Source organism: Cryptomeria japonica, chromosome 11 (assembly GCF_030272615.1).
Source record: "Cryptomeria japonica chromosome 11, Sugi_1.0, whole genome shotgun sequence".
Taxonomy (NCBI): domain Eukaryota; kingdom Viridiplantae; phylum Streptophyta; class Pinopsida; order Cupressales; family Cupressaceae; genus Cryptomeria; species Cryptomeria japonica.
The window spans coordinates 443,883,624-443,898,616 of record NC_081415.1 but is presented as its reverse complement, the minus strand read 5'-3'; the positions used below and the strand labels follow the sequence as shown (position 1 = coordinate 443,898,616).

The window sequence follows — 14,993 nt, the reverse complement described above, 5'->3', positions numbered from 1 at the left end:
ATTTTGCAGTTCAACATTACTTTTTGTGTTTCTTTGCATTTGCTCATCGAATCTTGCGGAGATGGATTTTGTTCGTGAACATGTTCATCTACCTTATCCTAAGTCCGTGGGATTTTTGGATCTTTTTTTCAGCAAGTTGTCGCTTCCAGAATCTAAGACAGTTTTCTGGCTTGGAACACCAGAACCCCTTGGACCTATTTGGCTTTTGGTGAATCTTGCGGATCACTTCCATAGCTTGTGAAGCTTCAGTTCGTTGTTTCCAACGTTCTTTGGCATGTGGCTAACCTTTCCTTGGGTCCACACTTCATTCCATGGATTTTTCGGAAGGATCTCTTCGGCAGAGGCCAATCTTGTTGTTTTACATGTTACATCTTCTTCATCGGCTATTGTTCCATCTTGGGCTGACGTGGATCATTCTTGATAATATAAATTAATGTAATTTAGCATATGTGAATTAGTTCTTAGCATATAGAAGGATAATCATAGGGTTAGAGGTTCCGGAGTTGGCTCGCACTCTTGCTAGAGCCCAGATATTGTATTAAGCATGTTTGTAATCATGCCTGTGAGTCGAATCTTGTGGGCCCGCATGCTACTGGAAGATTGTAGTTGATTTTCATGATATAATACAGTCTTTTTCGCATTGCCTCCATCACATTGTGTTGCTTCTATTGTGTTAACTCTTGCTGCACAGTCCAAACTGTTCTCTTTGAGGACCCTCTTGCCATGACTGCACCATAATGTCATTTCAACTAAAATATTTTTTATCATTTCAATTATACTTTATCATAAATGTAAGAATCTACATTTATCATAAATTCAAATGATTAATGAACTCCTTTTTAATCTTTTTTAATCTTAATTATAAATTGGGTACTTTAAATGTATTAGGCTACATTCCCAAAATTCATATAAACACAAATGCATACAAAGATAAATCAAATTCTCACAAAAGCACTCATTTAATGGCAAGGAAATTTATTAAAAATAACCAATTGCATACTACCATTTCCTAATAAACCATTAAATTGTTCTAAGAACTCAAGGCAACTAACTTGTTAAAATAATATGCAATGAAAGCATGAAATTTATAGGTCTCATATAAAACAAATTTAGGATTGCCAATTATTGAAATTAGTGGAAAGTCGAACAAACATAGGGAGTGTCCTTTCATGGACAATCAAATAGGATAGGTTAATAACCAAACACAACCACTTGTGTCACATGGTCACTAACTTAGGTGAGATGGATAAGTAAATATATGTCATTCTCCTCCACATCATTGCATTGGGAAAACGCCTATATATTTCTTACATGTTAAGGTGAAGGACCAAGATAAAAAATGGAGATCATAGCCAAAACAACATATAATAACCAATGAGGACATGCAGATCAAGGCATATACCCATCTTGCAACTACAACATGTTATAATTAACTCAATTTAAAATTTAATTGAATCATAAGAAACATCAAAACAAGGCAAGAGTTATCACATAGGTGAGTATTACATTACTACTATGCCATCTCATTTAAGAGATCTTCAACTTATTCTTTGTAAACCTCTCTTTTTGGCCATGGTTCCATAATAAGGCAATATGTTCATTCAACTAAGAAATTGCATATTGTCTCTCTTAAGGTCTTCAATATACAACAACTTAAAATGCTCCTCATCATTGATCCAATCAACAGAACTTTGAGATTTAAACCTCCTAAGAAATAAAGAAGATTAAATCTTGGCCTACTTCCTACTCTCACTAATGTTATAGAAAATTTATCCTCCACAAGTAGTTCCTCATCAAAACTTGAAGCATCCTCAGTGCATGGTTCCCAACCTAGAGGTTGCTCATTATCATTAACGTCTTCAACCATATTTATTCCTTACTTTTACATGATATTAAAGGTTTCAAGCCTCTCTTGTATAGTTCTCATCATGTTAACCAATTTAGGATCACATTATACTCTTTGATTTTTGTACCTTTTCTTTTGTGACCCATTTCTATGGATCAACTACAATGCAGCAATGCATCAAATCTTATCATGGGGTTATTGAAAGGAAGCAAGGTACACAAATATGCTTCCTACACAAATTTTTTGAGGAGAGTATTCTAAAAATTTCAATCTTTTAACAAATATAGAAAAAAGAAACACATATATAAACATAAAATAAATAATATACTATAGCACAAATGTACATGTGGAAAAAAATTCACAAGAAAAACCCCCCAATCCAAAGAAACCTAATGCATTATTTAGTAAAAAATAGCTACAATATAGTTTCAAAGAAAGCTTTCACAAAATTATTACCAATCAAAGATTTGAAGAAATTCTAACAACTCAACAATATCTACAAAACCATGTACTAAACCTCCATCTCAAGCATCTAACATATAAAAATGATATAATGCATGAAACAATCAAATAATAATTAGAAAACTATGAGCTAAAACCATCCAAAAATTGACACCCAAATCCCAAATCTCAAGATGAGTCCACATGCTAAAAATAGGATATTTCTTCCACATATCATAACCTTGTTATAATATAAATTTTTGAAGGCTATAACTTTTAATTTAGACTTAGATTGAACCTTTTTTTCTTAAAATTGTAGAACTGAAATAGATTTTAAACCATATGCATTCTCTTAACAAACACCATGATTGGCCAAAAACTAACCTATACCTCAAAAAATGAATTTTCCAATAGTCATCATTCTATGTCTTATGGGGTTTATCCAAGCACGAGGTCAGCAATGCCATCTAAATCCCACCACCATTCATAACTTGCTTAAAATGTAATCAACATTTTGACAAAACCTTGATAATTTTGCAGAGCTTCCAATTTGGCAAATTTTGATGAACACTGGATAATGAAGGCGGATGAAGACCTGTGAATTTGTTTCAATTCCACTGTCCCCAAGATAAAAATGGTTATTTTCACCAATGCAAACTGATTAAGCTTATTAACATGTTAAAGCTGTAGTTAAATTAATCACGATGAACGCTTGATTGCATTACCCAATCAATCAAACGGCAGAGAGGATTAATGAGGGTTTGTAAAGAAGCAGAATGTTATCTTGCACGGCTTCCGCTGCCGCAGTACACAGTGCATTGTTATCAATTCCGCTATCTTGTCAGCGCGCACATGAGTGGAAGCTATTAAAGTTCAAAACCTCCAAAATTCGTTTTCGCCTCTGTGCTATAGCTCCCACAAGCTCGGCGTCAGTTGAAGAATTTCAATCCACGCCAAAGCCAAAGGCGAAACCTACGCTGCCAACGCTTCCGCAGGAAGGTGAGGACAGCAATGGCTCTAACTCTTTTCATGTGTGTGAAAAAATCATTCGGCTCTGCAGAGCAGAGGAATATCAGGAGGCGCTGGACATCTTCAGAATAGTGCAACGTCATGGTGTTGAAGTGGATGCATATACGTATGCTTATTTGTTGAAGGGATGTACTGTAATGAAGAATATAGAAGAGGGGCGACGGGTGCATACTCACCTGCAGCAGTCTGGGGTACTGCCGGATCATTTTTTGGCTACAAAGCTTGTCATAATGTATGTCAAATTTGGTATGCTGTTGGAAGCGCACCAAATGTTTGACAAAATGCCTCAACCGGTGCTGGAGGCATGGAACTCCTTGATTGCTGGTCATGCTCAGCATGGACAGAGCTACCAGGCTTTGGAATTGTTTGGCGAAATGCTTCGCCAAGGCTTGGTTTTGGATGAATATACTCTTACTTCAGTTGTGCGGGCTTGTGCAGGGCTAGCTGCCATTGATACAGGACAGCAGGTTCACGCTTGTATTGTCAAGCGAGGGTTACAAAAGCACGTTTATGTAGAGAGTGCAATGGTTGATATGTATGCGAAATGTGGCCGTCTAGACGATGCCCGACATGTGTTTGACAATATGACTGAACGAAATGTTGTCTCATGGAATGCCATGATTGCTGGTTATGTTCAGCATGGGTACGGGGAGGAGGCTTTGAGATTATTTTATCAAATGCAGGTAGAAGGAATCAAGGTAGACCATTTTACGTTATCCACTACTATAAGGGCTTGTATTTGCACGGCATCTTTACGACTGGCAAAGGAGATTCATGGTGGGGTTGTTAAGAGTGGATGTGGCTTAGACGTTGTTCTGGGAAGCGCTATTGTGGATTTGTATTCTAAATGGGGAGCATTAGAGGATGCACGTCAAGTGTTTGACAAAATGCCTAAGAAAAATTTGATTTCATGGAACGCTATGATTGCAGGATATGCTAACCGTGGCCACGGGAGAGAAGCAATCAAGCTTTTTGAAAGAATGCGTGAAGACTGTATGAGGCCAAATCATGTCACCTTCTTGGCTGTTCTTTTTGCTTGTAGTAATGCGGGTTTGGTGGATGAAGGCTGGTATTATTTTAGTTCTATGGAACAGGAATATGGCAAATCCCCAAGAGCAATGCATTATGCTCGCATGGTTGATCTTCTTGGACGCACAGGGCAATTGAATGAGGCATATAAACTCATTGTTGAAGCACCATTAACACCTAGTGTAAATATGTGGGGAGCCTTGCTGTCTGCATGTAGAATGCATGGAAATACAGAGTTGGGGACTTTTGCAGCAGAATGTCTTGTTGAATTAGAACCAGCACAAATTGGAAATTATGTTGTGCTGTTCAACATTTATGCTGGAGCTGGCAGGGCCAAGGATGCAGAGAAAGTGAAACAGATAATGGAAGCCAATGCAATTGAAGAGGAGCCAGTGTGCAGCTGGATCGAGATCAACAGGAGGGTGCACATCTTCTCTGTAGGAGACAGATCTCATCTTCAAACAGAAGACATATATATGAAGTTGGAGGAATTGACCTGTCAGATGAAGAAAGAAGGCTATGTGTCTAACACAAACCCGGTATTCCCTGATGTGCCAGAACAGGCACAAGGCAATGTCTCCTATCACAGTGAGAAGCTGGCCACAGCATTTGGACTTATAAGCACACGTCCTACAACATCTTTCCAAATTGTTCAAAAGCATCGTATCTGTGCTGACTGTCATTCTGCAATAAAACTTATATCCAATATTGTTGGTCGGGAAATTGTTGTAAGAGATGCTAGATGCTTTCATTATTTCAGTCATGGGATATGTTCTTGTGGGGATTACTGGTAATTCTCTCTAGATTGTCCTTTGCCTTAGCAGGTGCCAAGCGCATGGTATTTATGTGATGCAACCTAGCATGTGTTCCTGTTGGCAAAGCATCTTGTAGGTATCATGCACGGTCATGACTTGATTTTTGTTTTAACTGTACATTTCAATTGGTTTCATGGATCCAGTTTTATGGTCAGGACTAAAAATACCATAACATCATCAAAAATAACAAAAGAAAATGAATGAGAGAACTCTCCTCAGTTTCTGCAGTCATAACTTGATCTGGTCCATTTTTGTATTCTGTTGATTCGGCATTTGGATTTAGGCAGTGAATCAAAACTCTTTCATGTGTTGAATTCTTGAGCTTGCACTTTGCACTTACATTCTTAGTACAGGCAGAGACAACCATTGCACCATAAAAAAATAACTGAAGAAAAGGAATGAGAGAACTCTGCTTATTTTGCGACAAATCATAATCAACAGTAAGTTTGTTTATGTATATAAAAAAAAAATTATTAAAAGAAATAATGATAAATCATAATTCACAATAAATTTGTTTGTCGCTAAAATTGAAGTTGAAGGAAATTGAATATAAACATTGAGACAGAAGGTTTGTAGTGGTAATTTTCTAAGAATGTTGATTCTGTTCAGGATCATTTTTGTAATGAATAGATTTATACATTTTGGTCCTCATGACAAATAAGATTTTAGAGAGTTATGATTTTCTCTAAAAACAAAATGAAACTTGTCATGGATCTTATAATACAATGGACCTAAATACAAAATACTTATTATTCTAGTTCATTGTTGCAAAGTCTATAAATGCTTTCATCTTTCAAGATAAAATGTTTTGTTTTCATACAAAGTTGATGAGAACATACTTTCAATTGACCCAAAGGAAATCTCAAACCAAAAGCATGTCTAGTATTTTGTTTTATAAGTAATATAATGTGAACTTGAAGTACATTAGGTATAGGCCCTACCACATTTTGAACCACAGAGCTTGTGATGCTTCAACTAAAGGGACATCATATAGATTAGTAGTATGAATGGATCACCCCATTAGATAGATATTTGTATAGTGTAACAAAGTATGATGTATGAGATAGTAGGAGATATATGAGAAAGAGATGTAATATGTGATATGTAAGAGATAGAGGATATAATATGGAGATATAAGGATAATATAAATGCATATGAATGATATTTGATAATACAAATATATCCGGGTTTCATATATAATATGATATGTCTATGAATGATCTATGTTTTAGTATTTTGTTGACTAGTTAAGGTACTATCTATATTAACTCATTGTTCCCTTCGTATAATTGAGTTCGGGGTATAAATATAACATACAAAATTTAAATTGGGGCCCATAACTTCGGTCTACATTCCTTCGTTTTCTTGGTAGCATTAGTTTCATTGTCGGGACCCTAGTTAGGTTGTATGGACAATGAGGACATACCTAAATTTTTTAACTCTAAACTAGGGAAAGGAGGAAAAGGGGGTGAAATTTTTCTAATAGATTGTGGCATGATCTGTATGCCTCATGAGAGGAGGTTAGGCACTAGGGGGATGGAGAATGGAAAGTGGGGGATCTCCAAAAAGATGTGACCACTAGGAAAAGATACCTAATAACTACCATGGGAAAAGATAAAGGAGTAATCCAATCCCAAATCAAAATACATGCATGGCCAAAGGAGATAAGAAGAATTCAAAAGAAATTAGAGAGCAAACTGAATTAACAAGAAAAGTGAACATGGCAAGTCCAATTGTATAGGAAAGAAGACAAATAAAATGTTGAGATGGAAGAAAGATGATATGAAAGATTGAAAATGCAGAGAAGAAAATGAGTGAGGGTGCTATTGAATGTGTCAAAGGCGAGTGCTACCAAAAATGAGAAAGAGAAAGAAACTAAAGAGGAAGAATGGAAGACCCAAAAGAAAACAAATTCATGATAGGAAAGGGCGAGACAACAAATAACAAGTTTGGAGAAGATCATTGTCGATTATGGAAAATCTAGAAGGTTGTTAGGAGACTATATTAGCATGAGGACCCCATCCCCGCCTCAATTTTCCGAAAGTCTGACAATCAAACCAAATCTATCAAACATAACATTCAAGTTAGATAACAAATTCCTTGAGTTCCTTAAACTTTGGAAAATGTTTTGCCCATTCAATAACAATATTTAGAGGAATTGGTCAATAGAAGTATAAAGAAAAAAAGAAAAGAGGAGATTGAGGAAGAAAAGAAAGCCATGTTTAATTTGGGAGAAGAGTTATGTTCACTAACTAATGAAATATCTTAACAAAAAAGAAAACGAAGAGGTGCTATGAGGAATCACAACTCTTGGACCAAGATCTATCTCCTATGTTGTATAAGAATAGGAGGATTTTAGTTGAGGAAGTACCACATAAAGAAGAGACAAGAATACAAGAGGACAAGATGGCAAATTGGATAAAGTTCTTGGAAAAGAGTATTTTGAGATAAAGTTGGCAAAAGATAAGAGCAAAGAACATAAGCCCCCTATGGGAAAAATCATAAAGAAGGAAAAAATAAATAGTCCATAACTCCACAAACTCACTAGAGAAGGGAAAAAAAATAGAGTTAGCAATCAAACTATTAGTATTTGGAAAACACAACCTCGTAGAGTCTACAAAACATATTTTTATGTTGGATTCAATATGGGCAAGGCAAGACGTTAAAGAAGACAAAATTAAATTACCAAAATTTGTAGCCTTCTTGCGGAAAGACATGCACTAAATGGTACAAAAAGACCTATCCAAAACATAACAAAGATTGGGAAGTGAAAAGAAATTCTTAGCCAACTTCGATACTTCAAATATCCCAACAAAAAGTGTAAGCAAGATGGGAGAACAAGGCCAAAAGGAGGATGAATCAATAAAATTATATGACAAGAGATTCAAAAAAGTATGTTGATAGTTGAAGGAACCCCTAACTAAAAGACGAAGATTGAATGGTTCATTTCTAGTTTGCAAAAGGACAATAGAGCAACATTGGATGGGAGGATGTAATGCCTCATTTAAAGGATGAAGGCAAAAAATAGGCTAACAAATTATTTATTTAAAATAGTTACATTAACTTACCACCTCAGAGAAGATAAATGGGTAAATAATCTGACCTGCAGAGGAGTATGCACAACAAATTCACATAGAGATATAGTGCCATCATAATTAAGGGGGAAGTCCTCACCATTGCATAAGCAAGGTGGTACTAGTGGAAGACTAAACCTTTCCAAGGAAAGGTCAACCACAAGGGAGCATTGAGAGAGTGAATAAGGACAAACTTGGACTCCTAGAGTCATCCTAAGAAATATTCCTCATCAAGGATATACGAATTACCAAGGTCAAATTTTCTAGGTTATTTTTGTCTCAGGAAACTACATTTTTTAAGGTCTCCAAGGTGGAATTTGGGGTCTAAACTTCCATCAATCTCTTAGAACCATTTCCATAGGCAAGGTCCAAGATACGAATTCTAGATCTCTTCAAGTTATTACCAACAAGGTATAGAAGTTCAATTTTCAATCACTGGACTAAAAGTTATGACCTTTCAAAGGTAGGGTAAAAATCAATACTAGATTGGTTAACATTAGATTTCCTATTAGGGTTCGAGGGTTGAAGCTTCACTTTACCTTGTTCACAAAATAAAGAAAACTTGAATAGAGGAATCTCAAAGTTTGATGTTTAAAGACCAAATTGGGGATCAGGGTTGGGGATTCAACTTACTTAGTACTGAACATAGGTGAACATGATAAGGTGGAATTTTGATGTCTGAAGTCCAATGAACATGGAACCTCTAAAGTCTGACATCTGAAAGGTCTCCATCAAGAATTGAGGGTTGGGGGAAGATCAGTAATTGTTTGAAGTCAAACAACAAAGGCCCGACGCCTAATTTCCAAAAATCGTTAGGTGTGCAAGCTTGAAAGTTATAATTTAAAAAAAATTATTGTAAGAAAATTTAAATTGTAAGGAAAATGTTTAATGTTTGATGCCCAACACCCTTAAGTAAATTTAGCAATAGAGAAGAGCTTCTGGGGTTTGAGGTTTAGGGTTTCTCCTTACATTTTAACATACATAGTAAACTTTAGAAGGTGAAGGATTTCTCCTTGAAACTTGAAACACTTAGAATAGTTTTGAGATGAAGAAGGGGCTTTCAGGGTTTGGGGGTCAAGATTGCACTATATCTTGTTCACAAATTTTAACAAACGACACAAGGAAAAGGCCCAATCCTTGAAGCCTGAAATATTTAAATTTTTTTGTCTATTAGGCTATGAAAACAATGTTTAACAAGATTTATTTTTACAACTAGGAGATTCATTTTAAGCCCAAATAAAGGTTCCTATAATCATTTTAACCAATTCCTACTTTCAATATTTGAAGGAAATGCACGAGATCTTCATGCTTGATACCAACACTAAGGCACATAATTGAAGATAAACCGTTTCTCTTATTCAATTTATAATTCCCTCTTCAAGAAAGATCTAGACGCCCAACCAAGTGATTATATCTATAGATGTCAGTAACTTATCTATAATATCCCAACCCATCTCCTTTAATTCACTAGTTTCATTGACATCCCTTCTAAACTTTGGAAATATCATAGTTTTTTAGGCTCCCCCTCCAAGTTGTCAATTTTTCTTTTCCCTACCTACTTGTCCTAGGACGTATTAACTAACTTCCTACCACCAAAATCACCTTTAGCCTTTAGTTTGAGAGCCTCATGGTGTAGTTCCTTAAAACATGAGCAATTATTGGTGTTCTCACTATCCACAACTGACTTCTCTTTACTTGGGGGGTGTTAAGGGAGGTGTAAACTAAGCAAGCCTTAATAGGTTTGGCAAGGTCGAGAGTCAATGAAATTGGTAGAGGCAAAAAATGAGGCCTTTTTCAAGAAAGATGGATAATAGGTTATAGTTTTGTTATCAAACCCAACTTTAGCCTCTTTGATGGAATTTTTTAGGGAGCTAAGGAAAAAGAATGGGAAACTCAAAAAATAATTGTGCCTTCTGATGATGTAAAAGAGGAAAGTGGTAAGTGTAGTAACATTTAAATTTACCTTTGAGAGTAAAATGCTCGATTAGGGTCCAACACACTTGGTCTGAAGGAGGAGGCAACACTTTGATGTTAAACTCATTTTGATGCTTGACTAGAGCCTCTCCCTTATTGAATATTTCCTCATGCTCTTAGTGTCCTAAATTTTTCTTTGCATGCAGATCTTTAAAACATGGCATTGTAGGTCCTTTACAACTCCAATGACATCTTCACCAAACTAAAGCCAAACCACCCACTTGCATGTTCCTCTTATTCCATGATTCAACAAATCAGATGAAGTGTAGTGCCTGCCAAAATACCCTAGAGAAATATAACTAACATGCAAATAGATATAATAATTTTTTTTCATTTTTTAAATACTCTAATGCAACACATAAGAATAATATAGATAACACATAACATTATTCTAACACCTTTAACCATGTATATAGCCAACTCTTAACATGATCATAAGAACATAATACGAAAGTGGAAATAAACCACATCTCATCTACTACATTCCCTATGGTATCTCAATGTCACTACTTAAGTAACAACATCATAAACATAATCACGTCATATCTAATCTACATTTATCCTATAATTGTTCCATCTAGGATCATAGTAGGATACTCCTTTACATTGCCTTAATACATATACAACACAATCCCAATCATTCCTAATTCTAGGTTCATTTTAAATGCATCAAATCCAAATGTTCTTATTCCCATTTTCTTAACCACCCAACTATTATCATCAATTCTTATTAACATTATCTATAACATGACATCTATTTCTTTTTCCTTAATTGTGAAGATTCATATAACACAATATATCACCATATACATATGTCATAAACAAGAGATGAGTACAATGGAGATTAACTTCTTTCCAAATGAGAACATACATTCTATCCTTTCAAACCGATCCCATGACATAACCTCATTAACCAAGTATCCAATTCTTTACTTTTATAAATGATCAATATCCCAATACAACATAGAATCAACAATAAATACAACCACATACTATATTACAATAATCATAAGCACAATCCTAATTACATCATTTCCCATTACTCATGAATACAATACCCATTTACATCAAGGTACATAGTCCTAAATCTAAGAATACAACCATCTCATGAAATTACCAATATAAATGCCACATGAATTGAATATTACATCAATCTACTCCAAGAATCCATCCACAACTAAAGAGATAAGGAATCCACAACCATGCATGAGAGCATCCAATGAAGAACATCCCAATGGAAGAAGACATCAAACCACCCGAACATGTGGAACCAATAAGGAACCACCCCTCGTGCTAGGAGATGACACAAGGTCCCACACACACTCTAGACCTACTAGACTAACACCTAAGCACCAAATGAACTCAACAAGGAAATTGTAATTGAAAAGCAACCACATAGACCATTAATCTAAGACACATCACAATGCCGAAATAAAAGATATAAAACTCCCAGAGACATATCAACAACCATAACATAAGGAACAAGGACAAGTGTAGGGGAGAGTGTCATCGCATGCTGCCCTCACAAAGAAGGGCGATCCATACCCCTGATAGACATGCGGAGCCATCTCCACCTATGTGAGAATCAAGAGAGTTCAACTTACCTGGATCACCAAGGTCTTCTCAAACTCATCCCAAGTCATCCCTTAAGGGCTATGAGATGGGGCATGCACAAAACATCAATTTTATTATCTTGATTAGACAAATCCTATTTACCCAACCCATCTAATTAATTATTAATGTTGTCACTTGATTACACAAGGAAAACTTTCATGAGCTCCTGGAATTCTAGACCCACAAGCATCCTTACAAGGAACGTCTTGGTGGTCTATTCTCATGTGACCCCAACCAACACATGAAAGCCCACTCCCCTAACCATGTTCTAAGACCTTAGGATAAACAACATACAATAATAGCAAGGAGGCTCAATCAGTTCAATCCACATGAAACATTCGTCAATGAATCAATATGCCAAATGCCAAGTCACATAAAATAAACCAAGAGTCAAGAAGAATAATAAACATGAGAAAGGCATGATCCCTATTACTCAGCCAATACTAACATTAGCACCCTCGGTAAGGCAACATTATCTTGTTGGAATCATAAAGCTCAAGCAAGGCAAATACATCTTGCTAACTCACCAATGTCAATAAAATCATCTAAAAAAGAATAATATATTAATTACATCAACTCAGAAATCACAAGAGGATCGAAGCAGCCTCTGGTATAAAAGATAAATTCAGAAAATTGTCTCAGAAAGACCAAAATGCTCAAATACAAAAGATGGAGCAGAACAACACATAAACATGATAGGTTAGTGTCTCTGTTACCAGACAACACATATACACGATGGGTTAGTGCCTCTGTTACCAGACAACATAGATACACGACGGGTTAGCGCCTCTATTACCAGACAACGTGGATACATGATGGATTAGCACCTTTGTTACCAGACAACACAAATACACAACGGGTTAGCACGAGCTGTTATCAAAAAGCATAGGTACACGAAAGTTTATCCCAGATTCATATTTGCATGCTTAAATGCGTATGAACAAAATCATATGGCAAATCTATCAATTCCTATTCCCGCAGACAATATTTCATAGATAGTCATTTTCAAAAGAGAAATTCAAAACGATTAAGTCCCCAACCTAGTAAATTGAAGTTATGGAAAGACAAATAATTTTGATGAAGCACAAGCCAATCCTCTATCTAGCCACAATCCAAAGCCAAGCTCCCAAAATCCAAAATCTTTCAAATGCAAAACTTTTTCTAGCAAGTCCCCTCCAACAAAGCTCAAAAAACTCAATATGTAATAATTAATCCAAAACCATAACCCATCATGACCAACATCAAATAATTAAAAATATTATTAATCATACCAACCCTACCCAAATTTGAGGTAAGAAAAATATAAAATAATAGTAATTAACTTACCCAAATATCTCAACCAATAATAAAATAGGGCAAGAGGAATAAACAATAATAAATACTAAATAAACCCATTAACCAATAAATAAAATAGAAAATGGCTAATAAATAAAATAAATAAATCAAAAGCCCAATAAATATTAAACCTAAAAAATAATATAAATACATAAATAAACAATTAAATAATATTATCTCACAAATACAACTCCCAAAAAGGGCTAATCATAACAAGGGGTGAGCAAATAAATAATAACAAATAAATAACCAATAAATAAATAAGAAATAAAGCAAATTTAGATAAATAAATAATTAAATGAACAATAAATAACCCAACAATAAATAAATGAATAATAAATAAATAATAAATCCAATAAATCAAAGGCTCAAATAATAAATATATTCAAATAAACATTAATGAATAATAATCTACCAATAATGATAATCACACATTAATATTAAATATTAATGTCATCCATTAATTTAATTTAAAACTATATAAACCAATCAATTAATTAATTAATTAGATAATCACAACTCATAAGGCAACCCAACAAAAGGTTGAACAACATACCACATGACACTAACATGACACCACACGCCTAGACACTAACTGACAAGGGTATCAACTTATGCCTAGAGTGTGTAGAAGGAAATTGTGTCACCTCCGAACAACTTGCCATTGAGATAAAGACACACTTAGACCTGTGAGACCAGGTGGAGTCAATGTCTAGTACCTACAATCCTGCAGCCACTAATAACCACAAGACAACATATACAATAACATATATCATAAATACTCAGACAAGTGAAGAGAATCACAACATCATATCATGCTCATAATGAGTGATATGAAATCATCTCTATCATGAATACCGTAGTTACACAATCACAACAACCATATCATCATCTCATCCAACATAATCATGAAGAGGGGTTAGTATTAACAAGATATCATCATGTCATAAAACAATATAATCCATCCATGAGTAATGAGTGCATATAGATCACTAAATATAGGTCTGATCATCATAATGGTCCAAGATATAATGTCATCCACATAAATATTATATATATAATGTAATTATGAAATGTCTAAGATAATTCATCATAAGAGATAAACATGAACCACATGTCCTAAATGGTGCAATAATCACAAGGCTCGTCATAGTCCTAATTTCGATAATCAAACCAGAGTATAGAATCAACATCTTTATAGTAAGCATACTAATATCAAAGCAAATATCGATATAAAGAATGAAACAAGAGACATTAAGAACACAAACAAATCTGAAAGTGCTTATCACATCCTTTCATGAAGGATGAATCAGGTAGGGGCACTACATGAAGAGAATTTAATCAAACCCATTGATAAATTCCATGTAAGAAGTTATTCTTCCTTATAGACATATAAGTAGACTATATCGTCTTTCTTGACATCTTTGCAAGACATCAACTCAGTTTAGACCCTATCAACATGCATGATTTCCAACACCAACACCACCAAATAAAAGAATGAGAAATAAAAAGTGCCAATTTTAGGGCTCCAAGAACAACTACAATTTTTTCTAGAGTTTTATAAGGAGAAATAAATGTGGCCTCAAGGTCAAAAGAAAATCTCCCACATATTACAATCTAGGCAGTTGTCTCCATAGCTATAATTAAATAGTACCATTCTCACAAAGTCATATAAAGGATATGTATGATTTTTGTTATGGGGATCAATTTCCATGCCACAATCCAATCTAAGCATGCAAAAGTAATGAATTTTAATGAAACCCACATAGAGGATCGATCTCATAGGGAGACAGATAAGGACAAATCACTAATGAAGCCACCAAGTCAACAAACTGG

General features: G+C 35.0%; 1 protein-coding gene across 1 annotated transcript; it reads left to right on the top strand.

The window, feature by feature from the left end:
• Nucleotides 1-2,678: 2,678 nt before the first annotated feature.
• Nucleotides 2,679-5,474, top strand: LOC131041427 (pentatricopeptide repeat-containing protein At3g24000, mitochondrial). The gene has a single exon (XM_057974516.2). The coding sequence runs from the start codon at nt 3,064-3,066 to the stop codon at nt 5,137-5,139; it is 2,076 nt and encodes a 691-aa protein (XP_057830499.2). The 5' UTR covers nt 2,679-3,063; the 3' UTR covers nt 5,140-5,474.
• Nucleotides 5,475-14,993: the final 9,519 nt, after the last annotated feature.